The sequence below is a fragment of the Salminus brasiliensis genome, chromosome 10 (assembly GCF_030463535.1).
Source record: "Salminus brasiliensis chromosome 10, fSalBra1.hap2, whole genome shotgun sequence".
Classification (NCBI taxonomy): domain Eukaryota; kingdom Metazoa; phylum Chordata; class Actinopteri; order Characiformes; family Bryconidae; genus Salminus; species Salminus brasiliensis.
Genome location: NC_132887.1, coordinates 19,202,480 through 19,221,018, shown reverse-complemented (window position 1 = coordinate 19,221,018; position 18,539 = coordinate 19,202,480). Strand labels below are relative to the sequence as shown.

Sequence of the window (18,539 nt, the reverse complement as noted above, 5' to 3'; positions counted from 1 at the left end):
CAAAGAGCAATGTGTTATGAGGGAGCTGGCCAGTGAAGGCAGACTGTTAACCTACAATAGGACTTCATTTCAGGCCACCGCAAAGGCTCATTATAAGTAATTGAAATGGGACATGGTGTCCCTGTTCAAAAGCCTTAACCTGCAGCTCCTGAATGCCTTAGATTTGTAACATCTCAAATCTCTTCACGGATCCTGTCTGCACGTTTTTAAGGGCATGACTACTTTGCCAGCGCTTGGCAAAGAGGCAAGATCAGAGGTGATATAACCACAGAATAGTTTCCATGGAGAAGTGTTTTACTGCTGACAAATGCTAATCTATAAAAGTGCAAATTAACTTGGGATCTGAGGCATTCTCTATAAAAGACATGGTTGAAATGAAGGCCTTTGGTGCTGGGGATTACAACCCATATTGCCGCTTGAGAATAGAGAGCATAGGATGTTGTGGTGTTTTTGTTTGTTGTCTGTGGATGATTCAGTGCATTATGAAAGAGTGTAATCATATTAAAAACTGTAGCTGAGTTTCATTATTGAATGAAAATTGGCTTACGTGCTCCTGAGATTGCATGCAGCCCTTGAAAGTCTCTCGCTCTCTCTCTCTCTCTCAACTCCACTGTAAATAATTGTTCATTTGAGAGTGCACACTTTTCCAAACTCACAGTTGATGGCCTTCTCACATTTCCTGCTGTGACTCACAATGTGGTAGCATTGGTGGTTTACTGAAATGAGTGTGAAATGTGAGTGTGTTTCTTTTTGTCTGCATGCAGTGGAATGGAGATTTATAAACAACATAACCTGAATACCTTTAGCATGTTGAGCCAAGCTGCAAATGACACCAGTGATGCACCGTGCCTTAAACCCTTTCACGGGTTCTCTATTCATGAAACGGCTGAAGCAGGCATTTCAGTTGGGCTCCCGCTGTGTCCTAAGTACTTGTATTTAGGGCTGACCGTAATGTTTTTGTTTCAGGTTCTCGCCCATGAATGAGCGACACACGCCGAGCTCCAGGCGCCTCAGTTTGCCTTGATATCCTGGGAGAAGAAGACTACTTGGGAAGAAAGTTAATAGACATGGTTGAGTGTCCGTCACTTGATACTGTGATTTCTGCGAATGGGATGCTGCAGTTTTGCACCTCAAAGCTCACTTCCATTCCAACTATGCTAAGCAGATTTGGATGACCACAGACTCTTTGAAACCTTGTCGATACCTTTTGTGAGTAAAGTGGAGAGAGCTTCGTGTGGTTTGGGGACCTGAACTCTTCTTGCCCCCTCACGAGCCCACTCCAGCCCTCTTTCAGCATCCTTATTCATGATCGCCATGAGTTTGCCACCTCAACAAAAACCAAACACAAAGAGGACAGGCAAGCGCATCACTTTCTTTACCGAGCAGGCCGTCGCAATGAAAGAGGCCTCTCAGCACACAGAGGGCTCCTACTATGGCCTGGGAGGCCCTCCCTCAGAGCAAAGCCACAGCGAGGCTGGAGCGGTGGAAAGCTCCAACGCTGAGACGCAACATATGTACCTCAACTCTGTCATTTTCAGCCCAGAGAAGGGAAATCAGAATCGCGGACATTACCAGCAGACAATGCCCATGAAGTGGCCACACCAGGACCCTCCTCAGCAACCTCAGGAGAGGTCTGTGGCATGGTCCCAAGGTGTCACCATGACAACATGGGCTCCCAATTACGGCCAGTACCTGGGACCACAGCCTGGTTTTGCGAAGCAGGTTCATGAAGGTATGGCGATGCCGCAGCAGCAGCTGTCCTCCATCAGGATGTCGGAAAAGCAACAGCAAGCATCTAATGCAGGTGGTGAAGCCTTTAGGGATGCTTCTAAAACCAACAGAGGTCTGGACTGGGAGCAGCAGCAGCAGCAGCAGCAACAACAACAGAAGCAGCAGCAGCAGCAGCAGCAGCAGCAGCATCAGCAGCAAGCCTTTCAGCAGGGCCACAAGCCCGGAGTCTTAAATCCCCAGCAACATGCGACGTCCAACCCTGGCAACACGTCAGTGCTCCAACCCTTTCAGCTAGCTTTTGGGCAGCCCAAGCAAAACCTGGGTTACTATCAGGTGTTCCAGGGCAACAGAGCCTTGCCAAATTTGAACTACAGTACCCAGGCAAATTCCCAACATCAGATTCAACAGTTGCAGCAGCAGGAGCAACTGCAGCACCTTCAACAGCAGCAGCAGCTCCAGAGACTGATGTTGCAGCAGCAGAAGCAGCAGCAGCAACACCACCAGATTCAGCAGCAGCTTCAACAGCAACAACAGCATCTTCATCAGCAGCAACAAGCACATCAACAGCAGCAAATATTACAACAGTCGCAACAAATTCCGCACTCGCAACAGCAAGCGCAGCAGCTAAACCAGATGCAGCAGCAGTCGCAAAAGATGCAACAACAAATGCAAATGCAACAACAAGTCCAGCCACTACAACAACAAGCGCAGCTGCAGCCGCCAGCGCAAAAGCAGCAAAAAAACGAACCAACGCAAAAGCTGCAGCAGAATCAGAAAGTAGTGGACTATTATCCTGGTGGTCAACCACCTGCACCTTCACAGTCTGAACAACCTCAGCTGACCGAACAGTCCCAGGACGAACCGCCATCGACTCGGGCTCAGGACCTTGTGACCCAGCACCCTCCGGCTGTTTCTCAGCCATCCTCAGAGTCACAGCAGCTCCAGCCCGGGCCCCGTAGATCTCGACGCCTCTCGAAAGAGGGAGGAGGACCTTCAGACAACCCCTTCCTCATGCCTGCTGACCACCAGGCGCAAGGCTCTCATAACGGAGCCCATGAAGCGGGAGAGGCTGCGTCCAAGCAGGGCATTCGAGCAGCTCCTACAGGAGTCATCCAGAGCACACGGCGGAAGAGGAGGGTCTCCCAAGAGGTCAACCTCGAGACTCTGGCTCAGAAGGCCTCAGAAATGGAGTCTTTACCCTCACACACTGTCAAGGTATGTTTTAAGAGGTGTTTTTGCACCGTAGACCAGCTTTACTGTGGTTCATATGGTATGGAGTAATGGAAAAATAATGAATTGCTAATGGAAAGTTTCCTCATGACTGTCTTATACGGCACTGCTGATACTTGGGACACTTTTAATGAAGGTCTAACCATTGTTAAGACTCTAGAGTGTGACTCATTACTCATGTCAGGAAGTAGACTTCAGTAAGTGCTGGAGAGAGTGTGGTGAAACATTTCTCAAAGGCCTACTGGTTGTGCAGGTTTCACTAATGTGCTGTAGCAGGCTGCTGTAGAGGGAATTTGAAAAGGGCACGTACCACCTGCTGCCGTCACAGCTCACATGAGGTGTCAATCCAAACCACTGACGCGGTGGCTGACAACTTGTGCATATACTAGTTACTGCACTCCATCTTCGGCCCTCCAGTCAGCAATTAGGCCTGCATTTAGCACTTCACACTTGCACGCAGCTGACTGATGAGCATCAGCACTGGGTCTAACTTGGTTACAGTCTAATTTAAAGGTATAACTCAGCATTTTGGCACTCTTATCAAATGTTGTTTGAATTGGACTGGATTTTTTTCCCTAGGACATGTCCGCGTAGGCTTTGAGGTTCTTCACTTTTAGCTCAGGGTGGGGTTGGCGGTGTGTGTGTTTATGGGCAAGTCTATTCAGAAGTTGCTGACTGTAGCCACTTAACTAAACAGTGTCTACATGACCCATTGTGCTTAGTGGATGAATGTGTGGTTCACCTGAAAAACACTTGGTTACAAAACCAGTGCTCCTTAATTGTTTTGTGGATTTAACTGCTGTAGTCTGGGAATGTGTGTTCAGCTTCCAAAGAGTGCTCAAAGAGTGTGTGTGTCCTTGCTTCTGAAAAACTAGTTTCATTTAGAGATAACCTGGTTGGTTGTCTTGAGCTCTTTTAACTGTTTTAGCGGATTACAGCCGAGTGTTACAAGTGTTGAGGTGATGTATGCAAATTCATGATTGAACACATTGTTTTATTTTAGTGTTTAGTGGGATTTAGTGTATATCTTTTTTTTTTATTGAGCTTTGCTTCATGTGTGGAAAGTAGTTGTTTAGTAAGCCTAGAAGATCTTCCTGAAATCTATGCCTCAGCTTATTCTTTATGCATATTGTTACCAGTTACTGTAGAAAACATGGGCTCTGTCGTTCCATTCCCTTCTGTTCTACAGAAATGAAGTCAAATCTGTCCACCACATTGTCAAATCTGCTTCCAGAGCCTTGGCATTAGAGACCAGAGGCATAACCAGACTCGCCTTCTCCCAGACCTCGAAGTGTGTCTCATACCACCTTCATTGAGCTTACAGTGCAGAAGCAAAGCATCCCACTGATTTTCATAGTCAGTGTTTATAATAACGTAACTCAAGGGCACACGTTAACCTTGAGGATTATTTTGGGTGATTTGTGTGCAGTGAAATAAAAACCAGACAAGAGCCTATCCATGCAGTTTGAAGTGAAGGACAGCTTAACTTCTCTCATGCCTGGTATGGTTACTCAGGCAAAACAGGAAATGTCTATACAAGACGGGAAATGAGGCTTTTACAGATTGGTGTGTTCTGTTTCTCGGGCGTCTTTTTTTAAAAGAAGAGGATTTGGAAGTCTGTGGTCATTGAGAAATCAAAGCAGAGCAAAGTTTTTGCTGTGCCAATGTGTGTTGTTCCCAGCTGAGGAACAGTGCTAGTAAGCATTGGTGGAAGCACTGTCTTTGTCCACCAACATAACCACACCAAAGCTTGAGTTTATTATGTTATCCTGTGGGTACATACCTTTTTTCACCATATTGTTGACATGAATTACAATAGCATGTAGCCCTTAGTCTAAAGTAATTCTCCTTGGAGTGGATATGAACACTGTTTTATCCAGTCTGCTGCTAATGCTTCTTACTTTTCTTATGGTCTGTCCAGTGCGGGGGCATCAGCCTTTCCACTTTAACTGACTGGTCTTAACCATATTGAACACACAGAATTGGAAGCTCTTGCACTGTCCAAAGAGGAACCGCCTGAATGACAATGTAGTGCCTGCATACTATGTAGCCTTTTCCAGTTTCCAGACTTTAGCTGTGAAAAAGGCTCCTATTGTTTGTAAGGTCCATTTGAGGCAATACGTGTTAATGCATATTACAGCAGCTTCACTTTTTATGTGGTTCCCTTTTATTAATGATGGTGAGGTGTAAAATCCAGAGTGGACTGTTTTCCCTTCTACTAAATGTGAGTTTACACCAGTGTCTTTGTAACATAATACCAATTAGATTTGCGCAGATCCAATGGGTGGGGTCTCCTCCACTTCCTGCATACTTATAAGCTAATTAAAAAAACCCAAGAAGCAAACTTTGGACACCAAACGTGTCTTAGCTGAGCTTCTATATTTGAAGTGGGAAATTGTGCGAATTAGATTTTTATCAGACTGTCCCTTTAACCTGCTTTGTCCATGCTTATTGTCACATCTAGGTGTGATTTGCCTGTTTGATTATATGTAGTTCATGTGATATATGCTGTGTCTGTTCCATGTCTAAAGGAGCCGCACAGACCCTGGAGCCCCTCTGCGTCAGGCCCTGGTCGAGGTGTCAGGGAGATGGAGGGGGTGAGTGCCAAACAAGCCAGAGAGGAGAATCTGGTGCCACTGGTCATCCCCGTGTCTGTGCCCGTGCGGCAAGCTGATGCCTCTTCCCCAGACGAGGATCCGGCCTCTCTCTCTGCAAGCTGGCCGCTGCGACCCAACGACCCCAACCGCCCAGACCACAAACCTTCCGTCATCGTCACGCGCCGGCGCTCGCTTCGCAATTCACTCTCTGAGAGCTCCAGTCAGGTATTCCTCACCAAAAGTGGCAGATTGGGGCTGTTGAGTTGGCTAGATTAAGCTGTGGTGGGGTTATCTCTTGTCTTAGGTTGTAGATTCTTTCAGTATCTCCAGGTACTTTTGTTTTGGCTTGGATCCCACTATTAAGAACGTAAGACTAGTGGTCCCCTGTCCTCATCTGGGAGCACCCTGCTCTGCTTTCAGTCTTTTCTCTGCCCAGACACATTCACATCAGCTCACCAGTAGAATTGTAATCTTGTTGGAGGTTACAAGTTTTGAATCCAAGCATGATTGTAGCCAAACAGTAGACTGATCACTACTAGTCATCATCCACTAGTGACTGAATGTAATCCTGATGATGTCATCTCTTGAGATATCTTACTGATAGTGTTACCTAGCGACAATTCTAGTTGTCATTACATCCTCAATAAGCAAGATGTATAATAATATAACCTGATTAGCTTATTATTCCTATTCTTCGGTCATTGGCTTTAACCAACATCTCAGATGTTTTAGTCCAAATACCTATTTAAAGGCCCATATGTGACTATGTATACTGTGGGTAATACGTTGTGGAGAACAGCACCAACCAGCCAGCGACTCCACAGCAGTCATGTGATGTGGCACACTTCTCCTGCTTTCCAGATCTAGTCTCTAATCTCTATAAATATTGAGACGCCACACCCGTAATTATAGTCAGTTTTACAACCCCTCCTTATCTCTTGGGATTAAAAGGACGTTTTAATTAATATATATATGACCTCTGTTCCCTATTGTGTCTTGTTCAAAAAGCATGAATGGGTAGCGCTAAAATGATGTATGCTAAATAGTTGGATATATGTAAATTGTGTTGGTTTCTGTGACCTCACAAAAACAGGCAGTTTTTCCGTCCTTTGGCGAAGAGTAAATGATAAAATGAGTAAAATAAAATCATATGAAAAGCATATACATGGCCCTTTAACACATTGTGACTCTAATGATTTTAGTGTAGAGAACTGCACAGGAATAAAAAACCCTCTTGGCACCATGCCATATGCCAGGCATGAGGAGTGTAAACTGGAATGATTGGCCTCCATCCAATTCTTCTGGGTTCAGTTGGGGATGAGGTGGGGTGGTGATCAGCCAACATCCTGACCTCACTCATGCTCTTGTTGATGAATGCAATTAAATCCTCACTGCAATGTTCCAGAATCTAGTTGAAAGGCTTACCTGGACAGTAGAGGCAGTTACTCCAACAAAAGCATACTTTTTTGTGTGTCCCAGTATTTTGGTCTATATAGTGTATAACATTTAAAAGTGGATCAGAATTATTTTTCACCCTCATCTAAGATAATTGCATATTTTAAAAGAATTGCATTGCAACTAAGCAGTTGCTAAGCAAGGACTAAAGGAAAATAAGGTATGGAAACGAGCCTGTCAGACATTGGTCGGTTAAGCATATGGAATAAATTGACCTTCGCTGCTGTAAAAATTCCGTAAAGTTTATCTCCATTCCAGCTGTTCCCATGGGGAAAATTTCATTTCATCTCCATACTCACGGATTACTGCTGAAATCTGCCGTGTTGCCACTGTCCTCATTCCTATAAAGCTCTCTACCCCAGTGTAGCAGGTTAAAAAGTGTTTCTTAATATAAGTAGGTTGGAAGAATTAGCCAGGGAGACAGTTAAACTAGAAAGAAAGTGCAAGCCAAATTCCCTTAAAGGTGATTGACCAGCTATGTGAAATACAAACTTTGAACCTAGTCTGAGCCTGAGAAATATGCAGGACTGCGGTGCTCCAGAACAAGGGTTAGGAGCCGCGGTATGAGGTCATAGGGTCAATCCTCTGACCATGATCTCTTTCTGATCCACTCTACACCCCTCTGTTAAAACCTGGATTAAACCCCTCAATAATCCTCTGTGCTTGTTTTTCAGCCCTCGAGGCCATCCTCTGTACCCTAATCCACACACATTTCCTTTTCCCCATCGTGTTTTCCTCACTTCTCCCCCTCCTGTCCCCTCCAGTCTCTCAGGGATAGGGTAGATTACGGAGTTTATCTTCACCACCACAAAGGAAGCACTCCCATAAATATTGTCATCTTGTCATTGTTTATTTTTTTCCCTCTTCATACTGAACCACCCTTGTTCCTGACTGCTCTACCCTTTTTTTTTTCTTTCCAAATTCTAGAATGGCGGAGCAGAAAGCAGTGGAGATGGCGAGGGCAAATCGGGCAAGTCAAAGCGGCGGCCCCGTCCAGAGCCCCTCTTCATCCCGCCGCCCAAACAGGGCACCTTCATCGCCCCGCCTGTCTACTCCAGCATCACCCCCTACCAGAGTCACCTGCGTTCACCCGTTCGGCTGGCCGACAACCCACTCACCCTGCCGCCCTACACTCCTCCGCCCATCCTCAGCCCGGTGCGAGAGGGCTCGGGTCTCTACTTTTCCACCATCCTTTCTGCTGCTGCGGCAGCTGCTAGTAACCAGGGCTTGCCTCCACCTGCCACGCCCAAATCTGCAACCCGCAGCCTCCTGCGCTCCAGTAAGTGTTTTGTAACGGAAAGCCCACCTTTGTGTGATCTTTGACCATGCTTTTACTGATTGTGAACTTACTGGTCTACTTACCAAGAAGCTATACTGTTGTATAGGCCCGCTTATACTACCTATAACATCAGATGACCTTCATCAGCCCAACTCACAAGTAATAAAAACGTTCTAACTTAACATGAAAACTTTAGAGGTAATGGTTACTAATGTACTGGTGCCTGTACACAGGTATGTGGTGTATACCCACCTGTGAGGAGACTGATTTACAATATATACACACCTAAAACTAGTAATAATAGTAATAGTAGTCTATTTTCTTATTGCATGTTGTGCATAAAATATAAAATCTTTGCTAAAATATAAAACTCACAGACCATTTGGATGTCATGAAATTTGCTATGTTAAGCAGTCTTACTGTATACAGTGTAGGTTAGATACCAATACTATATATGTAATACCAAAACTATATATGTTTTACACAACCTTTTCTATTGGTCCATTCATTATGAAATTTGGACACAGTAAAGACAACAAAAAGATTCTAATTATGTAAAAAGTTATGTCCAAAATAGAGGTTTGTGCATGACAGTGATGCTGTACTGGTGTTGCCTTTAAGGATAATTATGTAAATGCAAATGAAGTGTCAGTAATTATGTGCTTTTTGTTATGCGTTTTAGACAGTACTGAAATCACCCCTCCAGTGCTGTCCGCTATGAGTGAGGCCACTCCTGTCAGCATTGAGCCGTAAGTACTGACTAAAAGACACACAGTCGTACAGTTCTGGCTAGACACCCTGACCTCATTCCACATCCACTGTGCTAACTGCGATAGCCATCATGATTATTTTTCCCATTTGAAACTTGCACTGGTCTTTGCTGTAGTGGTAGTGTTTCTGTGAGTGCACCGGGGTGGGAATTGCAGGCTCATCAGAGAGAGCTGTGCTGGGATGTCGCCTCTGACTGGTACCAGCTGGTTCTTCTGTGTCTGATGGCCAGAACCATGGTGAAGTTGGGACACAAACACATACATATACACACACACACATACTGAGTTTAAGTAATGAATGACTGCATCTCTTTTACGGAGTGTGCCAGAAGTGTGATAAAGGCACATCCTGGCGGAGAACAATAAAACACAATGTTTCTTTCCTTATCCTCGACCTTGGCACTCACAGACTTGGAACAGGTGGCTCTGACTAGCGTGGATAGTTGATGTTGTGAAAATTACCCATGGCCAAAGTCTGCTCACTCTTAAATATTGCTGCTTGAAAGCACAGAAAGACTCATCATGTAGTTTAACCCTTAAAAGTGATTACTTTTGCTTTGTCACACTATACAAGATCTGTGATTACTAGTGCAGCAATGCTATTGGCAATAGAGAACACCACTGTAAACGCTTGTAATGCAGGTAGAAAGCTGGTGTTCGGGGATTATTTCATACTTCAGACAAGCACAAATTCTCACTGCAAAATCAAAAGTGTTTTGTAACCTAGTGTTTTGAGGGGACTGACCTCAAAAACACAACAAAATGCTGTTCAGTGACTGCAGCAGTATGTACAAACCAGAAGGAGCGGTGTGTTTATCATGGTTTAAACAACAAGCTAAAATCCATTCATGAAAGCTCAGTACCTTTATACATGGAGAGCTGTACTTGAGTGTTGCTGCTGCATAAGTACGTTTTCGTTTTTAAACCATGAGCAAATGCATTGCTGTGAAATTAAGCTGTTTGATTTAAAGCTGAATACTGTTTTATTACCCGTACTTGTTTCTACAAATGTTTTTTTCTTTTTAAACTGGCAAAATGCAATTCGTTAAGTCTTAAATTAGATTTTATTTGTGACACATAAACCTGCCTTAAACCTGACACATAAACATACAAAATCTATATAAAAAATGGAAAGTTTTATAAATATGCTGTATAGGCATTTTAGTAGTATTAGTTCTCTGCATCAGCTGATCCTTGAGGATTTATTTTTGTTTTAATGCAAAAAAATAGCAAAAATATAGAAGCTGGTTTTCCATTTTGCTGAAGAAGACTGCATGAGCAATTTCCTTTTTTGAATTATTATTAAATTGGCTTCAAATTGCAATAAAATATGTAGTAGCAACTGAAAATGTAGAAACCACATTTTAAACAGGATGTCTATGTTTTAGGGTGAGGTCCTTTCTTGTAATTTAACAGCCAGACCAATCCATGACCGTGATCAACTTGTCAGCCTGTTTTGTTTTTATCTGTTTTATCAACGTCTATCAAGATTATCATAACAGCGTCTTAACAGACCTGTCACTTACCCTGCTTTCTCTCTTGCTCGTGCTCTCCGCAGGCGAATAAACATCGGGCAGAGGTACCAGGCAGAAGTTCCTGAGCTGCGGGAGCGTTCGGCCGCTAAACTCGACCCACACAAGGCTGAGCTGGTGTGGGCGCCGTTGCCAGAGCTGGAGTCCAAAGGCCAGCAGCAGGAGAGAGGTAACCACACACACTGATCACCCTGCACTCATCTGTTCCAGAACTCCTCAGAGCAGAATCTGAGAGATCAGTTGTAGAAATAACTCCTTCAAGACGAGACTGTTTATCGACAGTATTAAAGCATATTCAGTATGAAATTCATGACACTTCTTTAATTAATTTTGTTTTTGTTTTTTAATAGAAAGTGTTCTATAAAAGCAATAGAATGTTTGCTTGTTTATCACGAAAACACTTCCTCTCATGTTCTGCTGCTTAAATATATTGAGATACTGTAAGCAAGACGATATATTGTGGGGTTTTATTTATTAATTATTTATTTGATCAAATTTAGTTGTGTACACAATATGAACCAATGTCTGCCACCAATTTTTATATTAAACTATTAATTAAACTACTTAAGCATGTGCTGCTAAGAATCAGTACAGTATTGCAATACTTCAAAACATTGATATGTCTTTACCCCCCCCCCCCCAATTTTGAAAATAAATAGATTAAAAATGTACTGTTCATCTGTAAAATCTAGAATTTTCTAGAATATAAATCACTTTTGTTGCTTTTTTTTGGTTTACTGTAATACGCACAAGCGCAGCTGGTGTTTTCTAATGGTCGAAGAACAAACAGTCAGTTTTTTTGACAATTTGCTGTCCTTCTGTTCATGATTTGCATCTTTTTCCTTCTCTCTCTTTCTCTCACTACAGTGGATGACCTCATGCACCTGGCTTGCTCCAGTGTACTGTGTGGCGGAGGGACCAATCAGGAGCTGGCCATGCACTGCCTCTACGAGTGCAAGGGTGACATCATGGTGAGTGCGAGATGATGTAATGCCACACCGGTGTGGTGTAAGTGGTCCGCGCTGTCCAAGAGAAGGGGCAGCAGCGTGACTGGTGAGTCATACTGACTCGCAGCAGATTTTTGCACTCATGTAAGAAATACCCATTAAATTTGGGTGGATTCCTCTGAGCTGACTCATCCCATCACGTTAGGTTTGGCCGCGCCGCTCGTGGCTTTCATACAAGGGAGGAAAGTGTTTGGAAGGCTTTGTGTCCACGTGTCTGCCTGAACGTCCGAGTAGTAGGAAATGCTTTGCGTGTGCGTTCAGCTGAACCAGCAGAAGCGGCACAGAGGCCAGCCTGATGGTGCTGAGCTTACACTCTCGCTTCTAGCGACTAGCTGTCAATCACACAGATACACTACAGGCTGCTGGAGCATGTGCTTCTGTATATGAGCTGTAAACCATTCTGAGCAGCGTTCCTGTTTCTCACTGTACAGAGTGAGTGTGAGTTTGTGTGTGTGCGTATACTGGATGTGGATGATGTTTGTCTGTTTGTGATGTTGGTATGTTCAGTTAACATCTATTGTGGCTTATTATTGTTTGATAAAGCTGTGTATGGTGTGTGTGTGTGGGACAGAACAGACCCAGAAGGCTTAGTCTTTTGCTTTAGGCTGTCTTCCGCTCACAGCTCGTGTTGGAAAAATAGTGACAGATCGTAGCAGAGAGGGGAGGGGGGGATATTAGCCAGTGACTGGCGCTGCTTGGTTAAAACGCCTCCAGTTAAATGCTCTTGCCTATGTTGCCAAGGAGATGAAGAGTGACTCTCTTTCTCTCTGCACCCCTTTCTCTATCTTTCCTTCTTTTTCAGTCTTTCAAGATTCAATGTAGCTGTTTCTCGTTTTCTCTCTCTCTCTCTCTCTCTCTCTGTCTCTCTCTCTGTAGTTCTCCCCCTCTTTTTGCACCTCTTTCTCTCTGCTTGTCTCTCTCTGCCTCTCTCTGTCTGTATGACTCTCTCTCACTCGCGCTCTCTCTCTGTCTTTGTTTATCTGCCTCTTTCACTGCATTAGAGCTTTGTAATGTGTTATTTACAGTATTATTAGTGATGAATCAAAGAGGTGGGTAAAGGCCAATAAAGTAATAACAGTATCCCCCTCTCTCTCCCCCTCTCTCTCCCCCTCTCTCTCTCTCTCTGACTGTGTTTCTCTTTCAATTTCTCTCCCTCTCTCTGCCTCTCTTGCTATGTGAGAGAGAGATTGCGTTCCCTTTTGTTCTCATTAATCTCTTCATACCAGTAAATCCAGTGGAGCTGGCCATCACTTCACTCTGTCAGTTTTGTCCTCTTCAGGATGAGCTCTTTTTCAGGAGGCAGTGAATAAATGAATGACCGTATGAAGACTACACGTTAATCTGAGTTTAAGATCCAGGTTTAACAACCGTTCTCTGGTTTCTTCTTTTATTTCCAGGGAGCCCTTGCCCTTCTTTTGCTGAAAAACCCCATCTTTCCCAAATCTCACCCCCTGGCAGACTACCACTACTCTGGTAAGTACCTAACTTTACCCCCATTTAGTCATCTTGTAGTTTTTTTTCTTCTCTTGTTTTCGGTCCTGTCTCTCGTTGCCCCCTCCTTACTCTCTAAAGCTTGGGTAAGTGCGTTTATGTCCTGGCTTGCTGGGACTTTTTCTGTGCTGGAATTCTGCACCATGCTCTCTGTCTCTCGGTCATAAACAATACCAGCTGAGTTCTGGGGAAGGGGTGGGCAGAGGGGATTACTGGGTGAAAGGGTGGGGGTGGGCCGTGGCTGCTGGTTACAGACTTTGGGAGTGGGTGAGGGAAGAGAGAGAGAGGGTGAAAAAGGGGGTGGGGGAGTGTTTGCAGCATGCAGTTAATCCCTGCAAGAGGACAGGGGCACCATTGTTTATTTGCCCATGTGTGTCTGTGTGTCACTTGTCTGCTTCACTCTTTTAAGCATATAGACTCACAGTAAGTGTCTGTCTCTCTCTTCTACTGTCCCCCTCTCTCGCTCTTTTTTTTTTTTTTTTTTTTCCTCTCTCTCCCCTCCAGGCTCGGACAGTTGGACGGCAGAGGAGAGACGCTGCTTTAACAAAGGCATCTCTTCGTACAAGAAGGACTTCTTCATGGTGCAGAAAATGGTATGATCTCACAAGTGCCTGCTTTCCACAATGAGGAAGAGGGAAGCCTTAGCGTCTGTGTATATCAGACAGCCTGTCAACCATAATTATTACAGCAGAGATCTTCATAGAAATATACAAATGCACATTTAAAAATATCTTGTTTGTGAGAAAAAGAGCCCGAAAGTTTGTATGATAACACTTTCTGGGTTCCCCATCCTCAATGAAAATGACAAATTTTAATATCATCATACCAAAAAAAAATATTGTTATATTGACTTCTATTGAAAGTTAAAAAAAATGGTCTGTCCTCTATTAAGTATCATTTTGGAGATGAAAGCGACAATCTAAATTAAATGGACAAAAGTATTGGGACACCTGCTCATTTATTGTTTCTTTGGAAATCAAGGATATTAAAAACAATTTAATCAAGGAACTGTCTCTACTGTCCATGAAGGGCTTTTTACTAGATATAAAAGCATTACTGTGAGATTTGATTGCATTCAGCGACAAGAGCGTTAGTGACGTCAGGATGTTGGATGATCTCCACCCCACCTCCTCTGAAACTCCCCAACTCATTACAGATGTTTTGTGTGGAGCACCATCATTCTAGAGAACACCGTTCCAAAGCTCCACAGCTCAATGCTGTGTGGCTTTATACCCCTCTAGCCCACACCTGACATTAGACATGGTGCCAACAGGTCCGTGTTCATCTGCTACAAAGAGTTACAAACATTTGGACATACAGTGTAATTGTTTAATGCACAATTGTTTTTAAAGCTGTTTAAATGTTCTGGTTTATTGATGCAATTACAGTATTAAAAAAAAAGTCATTGCAATTAATAACCATGTTTACCAACAGTTGTTGACAGTTGTAACATAATATGCCATCTCACCCCACAAAATGGTTTATATTATAGTTTATATATTTTTTTTATGGCTTTTTAATTTTATTTTAAGAGAGCTAAGTGTACTGAACAGCTAACTAAGGGTGGGATCAGTGACCAGATCATGTTTTGTGCTTGACGTTTAAAGGTAAGCTCCAAGACTGTGGCTCAGTGTGTGGAGTTCTACTACACCTATAAGAAGCAGGTTAAGATCGGCAGGAACGGCACACTCCTGTATGGAGAAGCAGAGCTTCCTGAAACACGACCCACAGAGGAGGAGGTGGACTATAAAGTAAACTACTTTGTTTATATATTTATATGTGGGTGGGTATGTGGGTGGGTGGGTGGACGTAGAGGGGTGGTGGGTGTGTTAAGCTCATGTGGACAATTGCAATGTGGTTATGTTTGTAACCTCAACTTCCTTACCTCCAATCTGCAGAGTTCACAGAGATTTGAATTGCGCAAGGAAGAGGAACAAGTCAGGAAGTGGGAAGGATCGGGTGACAAGAAGAAAGAGAGCAGTCCTGGCAGGGTAGCAGAATCTGTCCAGCCCACTGAAAACGTAAGTATGAAGGGATGTGTCCAGGCCTTGAATGGATAGAGGGAATTTAAGACCACTTCTGGGGGTTGCTTTAACCCCTTAAACAGCCTAAAAATTTTATTACAAACTTCTGTTAGCAGAGAATAGCCCCAGCAATTTACAGAAGTCCCTGTTTAGTAGTCACTAAATAATAAACACTGTAGTGTGTAATAAGACTTGCTGTGTTAAGGGCTTAGGAGGTTACATTTTTAGACTTTGTGAGCTCCACCTCTTCAAACAGCAAAGGTTAACCTCTTACATACCTTACAATTATCATCTTTACATCATCGTACATACCTCAAATTATAATGCTAAAATGTTGTCTCCTTTTTGTCTTCATTTATTTATTCTTTTTTTTTATCTGGCACTTCATATTGTATGAAAATGTCATGATGAAAGAACCAATATAAATGCTCTCAGATTACTTGGAATAATTATATATATCTCAAGACCCCCCCCTATAATTACTGTTTTGAAGACATCATGTTCTGTATGATGACACCCATATACCTATTTGTACACTTACATAGTTACTTGTCAGTTTCCTATGGAATCTACAGTATTCACTGTAAAGTACGCTCACTCACAATTTAGGGGCGCTAATGCAGCTTGTGCAGCTTCTCCCCTTTTTTGTTTATTGAAGGTCTTGACTGACTGAATCACAACTCATATATAGTGCCATCTTGTGGCCTCCAACAGCAACAACAACATAAGTCACAGGAACCTCCTACAGTTGCAGTCTGACAGCAGTAGGTCTATAGATTGAGCGCTAAGCTGTGCAGTGCGGACGTAAGCATTGAGATCTATATGTGCTGCCTGTGGATTTGTCCTGATGATTGATGATCGTATCTCCCCCCCCCCACACACACACACAGGCTAGTGCGGTGCTGGTCTTGAGAAGTCAAGAGGATAGAAGGAGGGATCAGCCTGTCTTTGGGGTCACGCGTGCCCCCCCACCACCACCACCACCACCTCCTAAACCTCGTCCGGAGAGCACCACACGGAAGAGTGGTGGCGGAGCCAAGGGTGCTGCTGGACAGGAGGGAGAATTCCCCTGCAAGAAGTGTGGCAGGTAAGAGACAAGCTAGAGTTTTACCCCTGGGAAGGCCAGGACAGTGTACCTGCAAATCAAAAAGTATATTTACCTTATTTTACCCGTATACCAAATACAGCTGATGAGCCAAATGTACATAGCTAAACACAGTGGTAATAGCCTTGTATACATAATAAAATAAGATCACTTAACAGGACCAGGACCAGCTGCTGGTATGCGAGTTCTGGACTATTAGAGTAGAGTAGCTCTTGATATGGGCTGTGATTAAATGCTCCTCTGTTTTGTTCAACATCAACATTTATTAGTTATATCAGGGTCATTTGTATGCATTACCATGTGTTTGTGTCTGCTGTACATTCAATCGCGTTTCTGTTCAATTACATTTACATGCACACCAGTGGTTCGTTAGGGGTGTAAAAAAATATCAGTACACTTCAGTATTGCAATATTATATTTTGCAACACTATAAATTCTCAAAAACACACTATTGATTTTAAAGAGTAGTTTACATGTAAACATTGGTGGCAAACAGTGGTTTATTCTGTGTTCTGTTTCTAACCACTAAGTGCTGCAACGGTTTTCCTATAATTTGATAAAACTCCCAATATATAGTCTTGCTTAAAGGACTGCAGTATATACAGTCTGAAAGTCTGAAAAAGTCTGAAAGTTTTAAAGAAAGGCTGTGTCCGCAGTTGTGTCCCAGTCCACAGTTAGCGGCATGTGTCCTTGCCGCTGCACAGTGACGAATGTACTTGTCAGAACAGCTGGCGAGAGGTCAGTATTCTAAAAGCAGATGTAGAGACCTGGTTCGCTGGTCTGCCCTCTAGTGGAGGCCTTCAGTAACATGCGTAGCACAATGGCAATTAGGTGAACAGTTATGCTCATGACACAGCCGGTTGTCTACATGAATGAATGGCCAAACAGCACATATATCTCTAGCATTATAATCAGTGATTAGAAAATCAATGTAAGGTAAATCCAGGGTATTTTAGTACAGGTGATTTTGGAGTGTTTTTATTGGTCCATTCATTATGAAATTGCGATACAGTGCAAAGAACAACTGCCAGATTTATGTTATGACATAAATTTGAAGAACAGCAAAAATGGAAATGATCGTGACGATATTAAAAGCTCTTGTGCAGATCAGAATATAGTTGATAAATAAAAATAAATAAATAACTCTGCAGTATCATCTCCACAGCTCTGAAGCAACAGGTCCTGCACTAAAACTGAGACCACTTTTCATTTACCTGCACAACTGCTAGTTTGCTAAGTTTACCTGTCATAACTGTATACATTTGCAGTGCTATGATTGCTGGTATGAATGCACAGCCTGACTCATTGAAGCATTGAGTAGAGCAAGGAGCACAGGAGATGTGCTCTCAGTTTTTTTTAATGAAGGAATCAATAAAGCTTGGCGCTTCCTGCACATAATCTGCTTCCAAGATCGTCAGAATAGGAAGCAATAAAACTAACATCTGATTCCAATGAGAGATCTCATCACAGCCATGGCAACGGCTGGCTGTGTTATCAACAGTCTCTTAGCAACTGAAAGTCTTAAGCGATGTTGAATGCCATGCCCTCTGGTCTATGCATATCTGCCCAGTGACTGACTGACTGACTGACTGTGTGTGTGTGTGTGTGTGTGTGTGTGTGTGTGTGTGTGTGTGTGTGTGTGTGTGTGTGTGTGTGTGTGTGTGTATCTGTGCGCTTAGAATATGAAAACAATTTGTACGTACTGTCCTTCTGCCCACTCACAATTGGCCACTGCTACCCATCTGTGTTTTGCGAGTGCATCTGCTCTCATTTTGTCAAAAACTGAATCGTTCACTCATTCTTTTCACTCATCGTCCTCCGTGGTCATAATCTGCAAATGTGTTAAAGCGATACGACCGTGGCATCTGAATCTTAATATCTGTGGCATCAAAATCAAACCTCAAAATGAATGCATATCAGCAGATGCGCTAATGCATACACAGTGCTGTGCATCATCAGCTCTGTTCCTGCAGACGCTGTACTCTAGCTTCTAGTATATGCTCTTGAAGATCATGCAGGGATACTGAAGATGCGTTATTTTTACAGCAGGGCAGCTATAGGAGTAGGGATGGTGACGGATACTCTTGCAAATAATTTACATCTCTATTACTGACAGTCAGGCTGGCACATAACCTACAAGGCTGTGTATGGACAACAGTCTAGAAGCAAGCAGTTGTTTGCAGTCTGCCTTTGCTCAGTCTCTGGTGGATGTTTGCTCAGGTGTTTACCAAACATTTGTTGTGAATTAATACACAAATTGCACACCCTCCTTTTAGATCTACTCCTGCTAATTACTGCTATAATTTAAACTACTATTA

General features: G+C 43.3%; 1 protein-coding gene across 3 annotated transcripts in view; it reads left to right on the top strand.

Annotated features, from left to right (window-relative positions):
- The window catches only part of mideasb (mitotic deacetylase associated SANT domain protein b), a 32,343-nt gene that overhangs the window by 7,775 nt on the left and 6,029 nt on the right, over nt 1-18,539 (top strand). For all 3 annotated transcript variants that reach the window (XM_072689591.1, XM_072689590.1, XM_072689592.1), the window contains exons 2-12: nt 967-2,946; nt 5,493-5,783; nt 7,941-8,292; nt 8,975-9,041; nt 10,621-10,763; nt 11,462-11,565; nt 12,999-13,074; nt 13,597-13,685; nt 14,700-14,843; nt 14,991-15,113; nt 16,007-16,203. In XM_072689591.1, the coding sequence (XP_072545692.1) occupies nt 1,306-2,946; nt 5,493-5,783; nt 7,941-8,292; nt 8,975-9,041; nt 10,621-10,763; nt 11,462-11,565; nt 12,999-13,074; nt 13,597-13,685; nt 14,700-14,843; nt 14,991-15,113; nt 16,007-16,203 (3,227 nt within the window). In that variant the 5' untranslated portion in view covers nt 967-1,305. The remainder of the gene's footprint in view (nt 1-966; nt 2,947-5,492; nt 5,784-7,940; nt 8,293-8,974; nt 9,042-10,620; nt 10,764-11,461; nt 11,566-12,998; nt 13,075-13,596; nt 13,686-14,699; nt 14,844-14,990; nt 15,114-16,006; nt 16,204-18,539) is intronic.